This window comes from Dunckerocampus dactyliophorus, chromosome 17 (assembly GCF_027744805.1).
Source record: "Dunckerocampus dactyliophorus isolate RoL2022-P2 chromosome 17, RoL_Ddac_1.1, whole genome shotgun sequence".
NCBI classification, from domain to species: Eukaryota; Metazoa; Chordata; class Actinopteri; order Syngnathiformes; family Syngnathidae; genus Dunckerocampus; species Dunckerocampus dactyliophorus.
Genome location: NC_072835.1, coordinates 8436519 through 8451813, shown reverse-complemented (window position 1 = coordinate 8451813; position 15295 = coordinate 8436519). Strand labels below are relative to the sequence as shown.

General features: G+C 40.7%; 1 protein-coding gene across 5 annotated transcripts in view; it reads left to right on the top strand.

The window, feature by feature from the left end:
• Window positions 1-15295, top strand: part of whrna (whirlin a) — a 180763-nt gene that overhangs the window by 128459 nt on the left and 37009 nt on the right. For 4 of the 5 annotated variants that reach the window (XR_008566603.1, XM_054757991.1, XM_054757990.1 and 1 more), the window contains exons 7-9: window positions 1578-1799; window positions 11299-11373; window positions 13676-14243. Coding sequence is in view for 4 of the 5 variants with exons in the window: in XM_054757991.1 (XP_054613966.1) it covers window positions 1578-1799; window positions 11299-11373; window positions 13676-14243 (865 nt within the window). In the remaining variant the exon portion in view is untranslated. The remainder of the gene's footprint in view (window positions 1-1577; window positions 1800-11298; window positions 11374-13675; window positions 14244-15295) is intronic. The other variant, XM_054757992.1, reaches the window with a different exon arrangement.

The following is a 15295-nucleotide window of genomic DNA, read 5'->3' as shown; positions in this document are numbered from 1 at the left end:
CCTGTCAGGTTATGTCGACGTGCTGTGGTTTTGTTAACGCCATCGTTATCGCTAAGAAACGTGAAACAACGATTGCAACATAACTACAGTAATTAATCTTGGTTAATCTTGGTTAATTGGTTCCAGACCTGAGCGCGATAAGTGAATTTCCGCAATGTAGCATTCCTTCTTTATAAATGGAATATTTTCGTAGTGCATAGAAAACGTCTTTACAACCTTCTAAACATGGTTTTTGACATTATTAGAGTCCTCTAGACATGAAATAACACCCCTGTGGTCACCATTGCACTCGCATTACCCAATAGAATAGACATAATAAGACAGAAAATAAGACATGAGGGTCATTCTCCTGAAAGGGGTACCAAAAGCGTGCCATAGCAAGCAAAAAATTAAAGTTGTGATTTTTGAACCAATTTGCATATTGGAATAAAGTATCACTTGTTTCATTTTGTGAAGAAAAACTTGCAAGAAAATATCACATTTGAGCATATATCATAGCAGCAGGGCACTGTTTACTGAAACTAGTACAACTGTAACATTTACATAAAAAATGCAAACGTATTGACTTATTATTAGGGATGCTCCGATCAGGGTTTTATGCTGCCGATACCGATACCGATCATCCATGAGTGAAATCGGCCGATACCGATACTGAAACCGAACACATGTGTAAATGTTTAAGTGTACCATTGGCTATATCTGCGGTCACCAACATTGTTTTGTGAGAGCTACTTTTACAAGATGAAAATGGCCAGGAGGTATTTATTTTCATAGCTTGTTTCAACCCAAACAAAGCGAATATGCTTGTTTTACCGGAACATTAACAAAAGGCTGGTATCCACAACTCACATTTTGTATTTCAGAATGCATTTTTTTCTAGTGTTCTCACATTAAATGAATGAAATCAGGCTTGCAGGCGCCTCATGTGGTCGTCGTGGGAGGCTCCCTGGGAGGCGCGTGTCCTGGTTGTATTTGCGGCATTAGTGTTTTGTGTTCTGAAATGATTCATGACATACGCTGGTCTCGCAGTGCTGGCCTGTGTTCGATATTTGCTCCATTTTGTGGTTTCATTTGTCTTCTGTTTTCCTCAAATCAGTTACGTTTAGGCCTTTTAGCTGCCGTGCTTCTCGCAATTACCATAGCGACACAGACACAACCCCGCAGGTTTAAAAGATGAACATTACCTCGAAAAGCAACAATAAATGCAATCTTAACTTGGGACAAAGCCGTAATTCCAACATGAGTAGCATCACATACATTATTTGCATCACTTGTAAACCGCTGATTGTAGTAAAATGTAAGAACAACACAACACTACCTGAACTTTAATAACAGGTGACAACGCTAGATGCTTCCTGATGCTTCTTATCTTCTCACGTTCGTCACTAACGTCCCTTGTGGAGGCGCAAATAACGACATTGCTATTGGTATTTAAAGCAATCTTTCAAAGAGACACATTTTCAATACGTACGCTTAAGTTTGCACTGGTAGCTAGAGGTCATATGTAAATGTTCAATCACAGCTCATTTTCATAGACCCCCTAATGGACTTTTAATAACGGTATCTTCCTGCCGCAGTTCTCCCTACTGTCAGATGTGCGAGGCCTGGTCACCCCGCAGGACCTGGAGCGTTTTGACGGGATGGTGTTACAACGCGAAATTCAGGCTCTCAAGGCAAGACAGGGCACAGCTGCAGCCGCCGCGCTCCAACCCGACTCGCTGTCCATGGTGTCGTACCCTGACACTCTGACGTCGTCCTTGGCCAGCTTCATGACCAACACCACCCTAAGCTCTGCTCGGGTAGGTTACTTCTGTGTAGAAGAGATGAATCATGGTTCCGTGTTCCTACCACCATTATATTAGCTAGGTTGGGAAGATCAAGTTAAAGTGTTTTTATTTTATTTTATTTTTTATATTGCACCAGATCACCACAGAAGTCATTTAAGGATATCTTTTGTATAGAACAGGTCTACAGTAGATCCCCGCTTTTCACGAGTAATTGATACAATCCAGGGTTCCCTAAATATGCTTCACACGCTTACTAAACACATTTAGGGCCTGATCTACTAAAGGTTTGCGTGCTAAAAACACAATCAAGTTTGCAAAGCTGCTCTACTAACAAGTGCAACGAAGATTGCATCTGTCATATGAGCAAGATAGCACTTGCTGTCCGTTTTGCATGTTTGCCCTCATGAATATGCAGAATATATGCAGATTGTCAGAACTCACAAAATAATCGGAGCAGATGCAAATGTAATCATTTTGCACCCACCATGTGATTTATCACACTTGGAACCTGTTTGCGGCAGGCGTTTAGCGTTACATTTAGCACATTTGGAAGGCAAGTACAAACTGGAACGTGCAACTTGTCATTGTAGCGAGAATGAGACATGCATCTCTTCCGTGCGCTTGTCGACATATTTGGAATATCATACTTGAACAGGAATAGCGAACTCGTGGAAAAACTCCTCGCGAAACCAATTTTTTTGGCATCGCACGAGTGCCGGTGTAATTACAAGCTGTCCACCTCATCACGTCCGTCCCTCACTGCAATAGTGTGGATTTTAGTGTGGCTCTGAGTAATGTGTAGAGTAGATAACTCCATATAAGTACATTTTTTAACATGTTCATATGAATATCGTATCTCGTGATTTAATAGCTTGTAGTGTGGAAAAACATATATTTACACTACATGCTGTTGTGTAAAACATGAGTATTAAATGACGACATACTCTGAACATAGTATTATTATGATGATGCGATGTCTCTGCTGGAGTAGACCAGTGTTTATTTGCATCATCCACCAAGACCTCCAACCTCATGGCTTCAAACCAAATTTTACAGCCACGCTGCTATTCCAAGCTCTCCACGGTGACAGCTGGTACCACATGCAAAATCCTGAGTAAAATAGGGCTGTCCACACCACTTTTGCACCTGTGAAAAATTACGCAAGCAATCATAGTACAGTATATCACCCGCAACACGCCAACTAATAGTACATGAAATTTTTTTGTATGCTCACGCAATTTTGAGCTCGTTATTTGGGATCTTAGTAGAGCCGGCCCTGTATAGTGTATAGTCACTCGCCACTAATGAATGATATTGTAAGATAATTGATGAACAGATGGAATCGGAGTCACGACGTAGCCTTTAGCCTGGTCGTCAGACTTAAGATATTTTTATGTATGTGCATGGCTCAGATCAAGGGTACCCAAGTGTTACATTTAAAATTTTAAACTGGTGGATAGACCTTGGTAATGTTATCAACACAAACTTCAAACATTGCAAAACACACACCCAACATACCAGAGCTCGAGACATCTTCCACTTCCCATAGCAACCCTCCGAAGTTCACTCTTTCTTAAATGTAAAGTACATAACTCGGTGTCCACTCGGTGTTAGACTTTTGTTGAAATAATCTTATTTTACTCTTTTATACACAAAAAAAATCACTTTAGTTGCAGAGTTGAGTAATTATTCCATGAATATATGCCATTGTAATCATCATGGGGTTTGTTTTTCCATGGAATTATGTTCTTCAAAATTTTCATCGGCAGGTGGACACGAAGGTAATGTACGTTTCGCTAATGATTACACGACAGTTATTTTTTTTCACACTGAGAATATTTGAATAAAACACATTAGAAACCAATTTCAGACATCATTCTTTAATTCTAAGTAAGTAATTCTAAGTAAATTCAAATCATGACAAAATTATCAGAGAAAATATTGTTAATTTCACAACAAAAGTAGACATGCTTTACATGTAACATTTCAATGTCCGAATATAGACACTTTTTTACAACATAGCCGTGCTAGCGCAAAATAAAAACATGAACAGGCTTAATTTATGGTTTGGTAAGCTTCCTCAGTCTATAAACGTCAGAGTGATAGGGATAGTACACGTTGTTAGAACAACAATTTCTAATACTACTCAAGTGAAGTTGAAGGCAGCAAAGGGTACCCTTGATCTGAGCCATGCACATAGGATTAATTTTCATTCACCTCGCTGCACGTTTTGATGCCGGATTGACTGTGGAATCTAGTGCTGCAGCCAAAGAAATTTTGTGTCCGCGGAACAAAATGCGGAATCTCAACGCATAAGACGTGGACTTTCTCACAAAGATGCATGCAGTACATTTTATCTGTGTTATCACGTATTTACGGAATTATGGTGCTTTCTGCAATTTTTATCAAAACTACGCAAATTTTCGAGGCCCATTCATTCATTCATTCATGGGTGTATGCTGGAGCCTATCCCAGCTGACTTTGGGCGAGAGGTGGGGTACACCCCGGACGGGTCGCCAGCAACTCGCGCGGCACATATAGACAAACAACCATTCACACTCACATTCATACCTATGGACAATTTAAAGTCTCCCATGAATCTAAAGTGCATATTTCAATGTGCATGTGTTGATGCCCCCCCACCTGTAAACCAAGGGGGAAACACTGATAGTTGTCACTTTTTGCTGTGTGTCTCTAAGTGTATGTTGTAGGAAAGGTTCCACTATAGTGGCACACGCGTGATGTGATGTGATGTGATGTCTTCTTTTTGAGATGGAAAGTATTGCTATTTGACAGAATGTGGTTTTCCTCCACCACAATAATCCTCTACTTTCACCCTCCCCAACGATAGGAAAGGCTGCTCTGGCTGATAGATATGATGGAGGTAGGAGTCACTTCTGAAAGAGCTGAAGCACCAACCCACATATGCAGACCACACAGGGGAATGTTAAATTCCCTGTGGGTAGAGATACCTAGAGGGTGGAAAATTCAAAACAACCACTCCTCTTTGGTTCTCATACTTCTCCCTGCAGTCAAATTCAACATTTTCTTCCATTTAGCTCCGCATAAATGCTTTTTACATGTCTCAACTGTGTGTTTTATTTCCAACTGTCTTTGTTGATTTCTAATGTTGTTGGCCAAATTAGACAGTACAATCCATTCATGCAACATATTAGATTGATGTATTTGGGCTGAAAACACAAACAGCAAAATATATACAGTAATCCCTCGCCACATCACACTTCAGGTTTCACAGCTTCACGCTATCACGATTTTTCAAAAATATATCAATCATGCCGTTTTGTGGTTGAATACAGCCTATTTTTAGTTTAAAACATCTGCATCTGCAAGCAAATTGTACATATTTTGGCCTAAAATGAAGCATTTTCATGCATAAAATTGGCTAACTGAAGTAAAATACAAATATAAGGCATTCAGAAGACTCATTCAAAGACGTGATGATGTGTAGCATTTTAAACTGGGCACTAGGTGGCAGTAATGTTACTGTAATGTTCAGTGAGACACACAAGCACCAGACTTGATGGCTGGAACTACATGCTTTCATTGCAGGTTTGACTGATCTCACAACAGCCACAATAATCCCTAACACGGGCTACAGTTGCGGCTCTAACACACACCAAGCTAAAAACTCAACTCTGAACCCCCGACGTCACTTCCTGTCCGCCCTCCACTCATCTCCCCTAGCACCGGAACACATTGACAGCAACAAACATGAGTCTTTTATGTCTTAAATGGCTTATTTTCTATTATGTCTACTGACATACAGTATTTTTAGAAGGTTGTAAACCGGTTTTCTTTGCTCTAACTACAAAGACATTGGATTTATACTGTAAATAAGTACTTCTACTTCACAGAAATTCACTAATCACATTCAGGCCTGGAAACAATGAACCGCAATAAACGAGGGATAACTGTATTCCTGATTACAAAGTCTTCCTCTGGGTAACAACATGCCAACTCTCACTTTTGTTTTGGTTTTGCGGTGAATTTCTTCTGCTGTGTTTGTTTGTGTTTGTCTTTTTCTATGCAGTGGAACCTCAATGTGAGCAAAAACATTTTTTCAGAAAAACATGCCTTCAAAACCTTTCAATTGAGCGGCGTCGCGTGTGACATCATGTGGACTAACGCTAACACTACTAATACCCAACCAGGGCCTGCTGAGAAGCACACACTATCCGAACAAACAATTCAATAGTGTTCCTCACCTCAAGTCTCTGCTTTTCTTTTGATTACGGCCGCAAATACTGCCAGCATTGTCACAGAGAAGGTGAGAATCACTACTGAATTCAACAAATAACTCATAGCATAACACGCAGGTTGTGTCCGTGTTGATCTCACCGCCACGTCGCCATCTTTGTCAACAATCACGTCTTCAAAGAGGGTAAAAGTAACCTTAAATGTTCATTTATCCCCTTCAGTCATCATTTATGTGCATTTTTACATGTTTTCTTCATGTAAAACTATAATATGAAACAATTTTTGCCTTCTTGAAACAGATTAATTGGATTTTTATTATTTCTTAAGGGAAAAATTGACTCGGTGAGAGGATGTTTCGGTTGGAGTCGGACCTTCTGGAAGGGATTAATGTCACTAGCCAAGGTTCCACTGTAGTTTAGAAAATGTGTCCCCATCAGAATGTTTGTTAGCTAGCACACACAAACACAGGGTCAAAGATGACAGTGGAAAGAAGCTTTGACTCCCACTGGATAGTTCAAGCAGCACGGCTTTCTCAGTCTTTCTGCTTGTGTGTGTGTGTATGTGTGTGTGTGTTTGTTGCTATGAAGCCATCCAGTGTGTCCGTTTGGGTTGTTTGACCCATGGGTGACTGCTATCACTGCTGCTTAATAGCAGACTAGAAAGTTTGGTAGGTTTGGGCAAAACAAATGTTGAAAGTACACTGAATTCCAGGCACACGATCAACTAGATGCAAATACAAAGAGACGCTAGGAAATAGACGCGCTTTTGCATCTTGAAGTTAATCTAATGTTTCAAGTCATTTCAGCACCGTGGTAAATAAGTGAAGGATTGTTTGATCAGCCTGGAAACAGGAAGCGCTTGGCACTGCTAACATCCTGTGTGTCAGTTGAATGGAGCGATGCAAGGTGCCACGAAACAACATCATGTGACTTGTTAAACATGTCGACTCAAACTACAGAAAGGTTTTTTTTTTGCCGTGTTATATAACCTTTACTCTTTTCACATTTGCCACGCGAACCATGTTTTGCTTGAGTGCCTAATACAGTGGAACTCGTTTAAGTCAAACCCCACTGATGTCGACAACCTGTCTATGTTGACCAACTCATGGAGTCGTATGCCATCGTGTTCTTCTTGTTACTAAAAAGTGACTGACGCCGACATACAGGGGTCATTTCTATGAAAAATCAGCCTACGGTGATAAGTGAATTTCCACGAAGTAGGATTCCTTGTTTATAAATGAAATATTTTCATAGTTAGGGCATAGAAAACCTCTTTACGACCTTGTTTTTTAGCATTATTAGAGCCCTATCTGTTGAGACATGAACTAACACCCTTATGGTCACCTTTACACTTATATTACCCAATATAGTAGACATTATACAAGAAAATAAACCAAATAAGACATAAATAAGACTCGTGCTCGTGTGTGTTGCTGTAATGTGTTCCGGTACTAGTGGAGCTGAACGGGGTGGGCGAACAGGAAATAACGTCGGGCGTTCAGAGTTTAATTTTAGCTTGACATGCGTTACGGCCACAGCAGTAGCCCGTTTTAGGGATTATTGTGCCTGTTGTGAGATCATTCAAACCTGCAATAAAAGCCTGTCGTTCCGGTGATCAAGTCTGGTGCTTGTGTGTCTCACCAAACACTACAGTAACATTGCTGACACCTAGTGACCAGTGTAGAGTATTACATATTATCATAACGCCTTTGAATGAGTCTTCTGAACGCCTTATACTTGTATTTGTATTTGACCTCGTTTAGCCATTTTTATGTTTGAAAATGCTTAAAGTAGGCAAAATTACATAACAGTGGCTTCAATATGCGTATTCTTTGAGTAATACTTGGCATTCAACCATGAAACAGCATGATGTACCAATTCATATATTGTTAAAAAAAAACGTGATAAGGTGTAGCCGCAAAATCAGAAGCACAAAGTGGCAAGCGCTTGCGTGTTTTTGCAAAAGCAGATTCACGGTTATGTCAAAATCACTAAAAACAAAGAAGGAAGGAACTGACAAATCGTCAATGTCAAATCAACAATGTCTTCAAACCGTTGTATTGTAAACAATCCTTTATTATCGCTGATTCTCTTGATGTTTTTGGAGAAAGTCCCGAGTAAATGTGCAAGCAATGGCTATTTTTGGTTATGTCATCAACCGCTTACGCTGACATGTGCCAGCTAATCTGAGGGATGTCGACACAAACGGGTTCTACTGGATAGTGCGGGTTAATACAATCAGACGTACGGAATTAGCCACTGACTGTTTACACGGCAGAGTGGAAAGGCTGCATGGAGAGAGTCAAATGACTCTTGTGATAGATAAATTGTGTGTCAGTGCTCCATGTGCAACAACGACGAGTCATTAAGCAGAATTGATGGGGCTTCTGATTTGGTTGGGTTGCAGAGTTAAATGATGGGCAATGTTTGTCTGAACTCAGCTCAGTTCCTACATTCATTCACAGGTTGTCTGCAAATGACTTTTTGTTCATCTGGCGACTGGGACGCAGATACCAAATCCTGCTTTGCACCGAACTGGGTATTCTATATTGAGTCTCCATCTTTGTGTCTCAAACTGTACAAAATGCGCAAACATAAGCGTGTAGTCAAGTTAGGTATGGACCAGCAACCAAAAACAATTTTTCAATGCGCATCTCTTCTTTATACACTTACCATAATTCAGTGCTTGTCAAATAGTGGGGGCGTGCCATGGGGGGACTGGAGAGGTGGCAGGGGGTCTGAGAGGCATAGAGAACTTTGAGTACTAGGGCAGACCTGCCAACATGTATGCATTTTTCACACTCGGCACACATTTTGACCCCTGAATACACTGTGCTGCTCTCGAGGGACATATTTTGTTGCATTTCGCTGGTTGCACTTTCGACTTCAGTCTGAGAACTCGACTTCACCACCGACTCACTCCTCCCTTGCGTAGCGTGACGTACACCTCCGAAAAAATAATAACCTCACAGACGGTCAAGGTTGTGATCGTTCAGCTTGTAGAACATTATTTCCTGTGTGTATACGACTCGTCCAGAGGGCGTACAGCCCACTTCTGCAAATGCCTTCTCTGATTTTCGATCAACATTTGCAATAAAAATTACCGTTGTAACTAGGGATCCACGATACCGATAACTTCTTGCTTCTCAATACCGCTAACCGATAAGTTTTTATTCAATTTAGATTGATTAAATGTATCTGATTTATCAAACAAAGTTGGATTTGACAAACTGTACCTGTAGATTTGTCCTAACTAAATATCATGACATCACTATGAACAAAATATTTTTTAAAAAGCAGCGGCTCAGAAGTATAAAGTGCGGCTCCAAGGGGTTCACTACCCGACAAAAGCTGGTATCTTCAACAATGTTAAAGGGCTGATCGTGGAACAGCATGATCCCTTGCATCATCTCTGGCAATGTGTTTGCACTTTTCAAACGCCGCAGCGACAGGGACAAGCAACAGACCTCGGGCATTGTAGCAATGCTGGTGTTTCAGGTGGCTGCTAAGGTCTGATGTGTTGAAGCTCTGTTTTCTCCCCTCATCACGGAATGTTTGCAGAACATTTGATGCCACGAGTACACAAAAAATGTCTTCCTCTGAAACAGTGAAGAAATCCCACTCATTCTACGTTGACGTTTGTTTACTCATGAGTTTCATAAATTTTGCTGGCGACCAAGAAAGCTAAGGGGCTAAATAGTCAACGAGAGTTTCCCACAGAATTGACGTCACCCTCAACCCTGACGAAGAGCTACAAAGAGGTGCTATAAAGTGCAGGTGTGTCCAAAGTGCGGCAAAGGGGCCGTTTGCGGCCTGTGGCTCGTTATTTTATTGGCCCTTGGCTCATTGTAGAAATAATATCAAATCACTATTGGAACAGCACATCATCAGAAAGGTAAAACTAACCTGTCTCACGACGGTCTAAACCCAGCTCATGTTCCCTATTAGTGGGTGGACAATCCAACGCTTGGGGAATTCTGCTTCACAATGTTTGGAGGAGCCGACAGCGAAGGATCAAAAAGCGACGTCGCTATGAACGCTTGGCTGCCGCAAGTCAGTTATCCCCAGTTATCCCCTAAAAACAGCAAAAGTGGGAAACCTGGAGAAAAAGGCATACTGTAAAGAGAAAAGGCTGAAATGTTGATACTAATAACTAATAACGCAAAGCCTTGTCTGTAAATGTATTATATGTATAAAGTTATCCCTCGTTTATTGCAGTTAATTGGTTCCAGACTCGACCGTCATAAGTGAATTTCTACAAAGTAGGATTCCTTATTTATAAATGGAGAATGTTTGTATTTTGAGCATAGAAAAGCTTTCTACGACCTTCTAAATCCGGTTGTTAATACCAATAGAGCCCTGTAGACCTGATATAACACCCCTATAATCACCTTTACACTCGCGTTACCCAGTATAGTAGACAAAATAACAGAAAATAAGACAGCATATAGACTCACACATGGTAGCATTGGGAGAATTGTTATTGTTCCTTTTTTACTTTTGTTTTTTCCACCACTTCCATGGTAGAATATTGCATAATAAAACGTTTTTATGCTTGAAAATGCTTAATATAATCAAAAAATATGTTCATTTCCTTGATTTATTAACTGGAATATACAGTATTTTGAAAAACTATGCTCAACTGAAGACAAAATTCAAAGCGTTATGTGGCAAGGGACAACTGCATATCCATCCATCCCTTTTCTATACAGCTTATCCTCTTTAGGATCGCGGGGGCATGCTGGAGCCTATCTCAGCTGACTTCGGGCGACAGGCGGGGTACACCCTGGACTGTTCGCCAACCAATCGCAGGGCCTAACCTAACATGCATGTTTTTGGATGTGGGAGGAAACCAGAATACCCGGAGAAAACCCACAAACGCACAGGGAGAACATGCAAACTCCACACATAAATGCCCAAGGGAGAATCAAACCCATCTCCAGACTGTTACTGTGTTGGCAAACATGCTAACCACTAGACCACCGTGCGGCCACAACTGTATATATAAAAAAAAATTTTGACAGTTTAAAACAATAGACAAATAATATCAAAGTGTCCCCATGAGGGGGAGGTGGAGTACGTACCTTATTTCTTCAAGGTGGACAGGTCAATTGGTGTCTTTTTTCAAGCCTGAACGATGATAGTGCCAGCAACTCATACAGTGGTTTGTACTGATATAAAAAATAAATAGTATTTCAATTCAGGCGGGCATGACATAAAATAAATGAGAACCATTGTCGTAATTCTACTTTTCCTTCCTTTTACTCCCCTGCTCTTTCTGCTGCATGTTTCAGAATGACAGCGTGGTGGATGCCAATCAGCAGGGTCCATCCGAGAGTCTGAACACACTGCTGGCTGACATCTCTCTGGTGAGCTGGACAGACCTGGGCTTGGCCTCATTAACATGGAGACAAGGGAAGTGGGCTGGAAGACAAGGTTTTTTCAGTGGAAGGGAAGCAATGGTAGGAATGGATGAGGTTAGTGGAGATGTCTGACCTGCAGGCTCCAGTTTGTTTTGTTAGAGTACAACCAGCATTCGCACGGGAGCCAGGGAGAGGTAGTCTTTGTGAGATTGTCTTTTTTCATCACTTTGTTGTTGAAAGGGAAAATGCATGCAAAGGCCAATCACAAAATGCACCGCGGCCTTTCCGCTCTTTCTACTTTGGCAGAGAGATGAAAAACAAGTCTGGAAGAAAGCTTTTAGGAGCCATCATCATCATCATCATCTGTGGCCAACTGCTCAAATCGTATTTTCTTTGTCTTTTGCAAATGTTGTTTTACATTTCTTTTATTTCTCACCTCATACATTATACTTGTCTCAGTGTGATGTTTTACTGCCATAAAATAGGGGTGGGCGATACCGCAAATTTTGGGATCAATACGATACCGTGTAAATACAGGTCCTGTATTGTTGATATTGATACTAATACAGATATTTTTTAGTTTGACTTGTTTTAAGATCTTTTAATTGTTTTGTGATTTTGCCTTTAATTTGTTGATCATAATTATAATCAGAATAACGCACTGGACAAAAATTCAAAACAAATTTTGATTGACTATTTCTGGACAATTTAACAATATATAAATATGACAACATAGCAATATTAACAACATAATAAACTGATTCCCTTTTATTAAATACAGAGTAACTAACAAAGGCAGAAGCTACTGTGGGCTCCCATTTAAATCCCAAAGATCATATTCCCTGAGTTTGCAAACAATTTAACAATATATAAATAGAACTATATCAACTATGTAACAATATGAACTAAACAAAAGCAGAGATAGAGAGAACTAAAAAATATGTTTGTCATGCCTGTATTGATCGAATGCTGATACTATCCTTGGTATCGACATTTTTGTTGTGTCTTTGTCGGTTCTCAGTTGTTGCACAACTTTTTGAAAAACACTTTGTAGAAATGAAAGCAGAAGAAGCCTTTTGGGTGCAAGGTGATACGCCTCCCGTATTCTTCTTCTATTCAATTTTTTTTATAAATTGTTTAATTATATCAGAACTTTTCCAAAATGTAAAAAAAAAACATATATACAGTCAAACCTGTCTATAGCGGCCACTAAAGGGAAACGGCAAGAGTGGCTGCTATAGACAGGTGGCTGTTATAGACAGGTTGGCGGCCATTTTGAATTTGTGCACGCGCATATTAACATGTCTGTGATTAGAAGCCTGCTGTGTTTGCAGATACATATAATTAGACTGTTACATGTTGACCAGTAGAGGGCACTGTGGGACTGCGGATAAAAGTTGTAAAGAACTACTAGGTTAATAAACCGCTGTTAACAAAGCGGTTAAAGTGCATCGGCGACGTGAGTCTCTCCTTCCTCACAACAAGGGGCATTGCAGTATTGACCAGTGCACATTGTCTCACACCAGGAAATAAACGGTGTCACTGTCTGCAACAAGCTCCAAAGAAGACGGCTTTTTTTTATGTGGAACAACTGACAGTTTGTGTGGATCTTGTGAATGATTGTGACTGAGCTACGACTCAGTAATTAAAGTCTACACACGACGGCTTCATTGCTTAAAAAACAAAACTTTTTTGTGCATGAAGCTTCTGCTTGAGTCGGCATTTTGGCCGCTATATGCAGTCAGATATTGACCAAGGGATACAAAATGGGTGGCCGCTGGCCGCGTTAGACAGGTGACCGCTATACACAGGGTCTATAACACACAAATTTTCCACGGGGGATTTTTCAGTGGCCGCTGTAGGCAGGTGGCCGTTCTATAAAGGTGGCCGCTAAGACAGGTTTGACTGTATATATATTAGAACTATTTTGGACAAATGATGAAACATCATCAAAAAACCTCTTTAGTTCAAATTTCAAATTAAAAAAATTATAAAATGGTCATTTTTTTAAAGTTCTAAAAATATGTAAAAAAAAAAAAGAACTAATCATAAAATTATTACATTTTTGTAAAGTTGTAAAAATGTGTCCTTTTCAACCTTTTTCAAATGTTTAAAAAAAATTGAGCTAATGAAGCCGTTTGGATGAAAGCTGAAACATCTTCAACACTTGCCTCAATTCAACCGTTTGCATTTACTATCAATGCGTCCATTGGAATCATTGGTTAAATATTGTTTTATAATATGCAAGTTTTTCCTTTCCACACACTTAATCTCATCTCATCATGATAAAATGATCCTCTCACTTCAGGATGACGTTCAGTCAACTACAGCTGACTCTCCCCCCTCCTTCAAGCCTCCACCCCCGTCAAGGGTACAGAGGCGCACAAGTCGAAGAGACCAGCTCAACAAATGCCCTTCGTCCGAATCCACTCAATCAGGCTTGTACTTTACACCTCCCACCCACCCTAACCACAGCAAAAAAACATGTCAAACCCCTTCCTCGCCCTCAGTACATTACAAACAAGATCTTCCTCAGGAACCTTCTCGGGACTATGCAGCCGTCCGAAAGAAAGAACACTTGGCACCATCCAAGATGGAACAAAAAGCACCCACTCAGTTGTCCACGGTTGCCCCACACACCATCGGCCCCTTTCCCCGCGTCCAGTCCCCCAACAGAGGCACCAACCTATCTGCCGCATCCCCTTCACCACCACCTCCACCCCCGCTACCCGCACCTCCTCCACCACCCGTTAAGCCCGTTAGCATGTCCAAAGCCTCCTCTCCGGGCTCTAAGCAACAATTTGTTACAGTGGAGGTTCACAGGCCCAATGCAGAGCCCGACGTCAATGAGGTGCGGCCGCTGCCCCAAGCTCGAGGTGAGGAAAGTAGCTTGAAATGCACTTTGCGTTACATTTCATTCGTCAAATTCCACTATGGGCATATAGGCATTCCAATATGTTTACAGTGTAAAAAAAAAACTCTCACATCCAACACTAGGCTCTACTCAGGTAAACGTATGAAAACAGATTTTAGTCAGTCCTTGGTAACTTCTATGACAAAGGCCCACTGAGCAGTACCCAATTTTAGAATGCCATTACCTTTGCTTCTGCTAAATGAAAGGCCATGGAGGAATTAAAATATTCAGAATATAGTAGGGGAAAAAATGATTTGACACCCAGTTGATTTTGTAAGTTTATCCCCTGATAAAGAAAGTAACTGTACAGATTTTTTTCGGTAGGTATATTACACATATACATATAGTATACAGAGAGATATAGAATATCAACACAAAATCCAAAACTATAACATTAAAGGTTATAAATTAATCTGTATTTGACTGAAGGAAATAAGTATTTGATTCCCAAGCAAAACGTGACGTAGTACTTGATGGAGAAACCCTTTCTGGCAAGCAGAGAGGTTCAATGGTTCTTGTAGTTGGTCACCAGAGTTGTACACATATCAGGAAATATTTTGGTCTACTGTTCTTTCTGCGGATACTTTTCAAATCTTGAAGCTTTTGAGACTGTTGCTTGGTTCCCTTTCTGATTTTCAATATGATGACGGTCCGGAGACTGTCTAGGCCACTCCAGGATCTTACTGTGCTTCTTCTCGAGCTACTCCTTTGTCACCTTGGGCATATGCTTTCTGTCGTTGTCATGCTGGAAGACCATCCACGACCGATCTTCAGCGTTCTGACTGAGGCTAAGTGGTTCTCTTCTAGGATTCTACGTACATGGGCTCGTTCATTGGCCCCTCAATGTGCTGAAGTCTTCCATAACAATGAACCAGGATTTTTCTGCCACACACAGTGATTTGAGTTGATGCCAAAGAGGTCAATTTTGGTCTTTGGTGTTCTATGACCACTGACCTCTGAATCATTCAGGTGTTCATTGGCAAACTTCCGACGTGTCTGAACATGTGTCTTCCT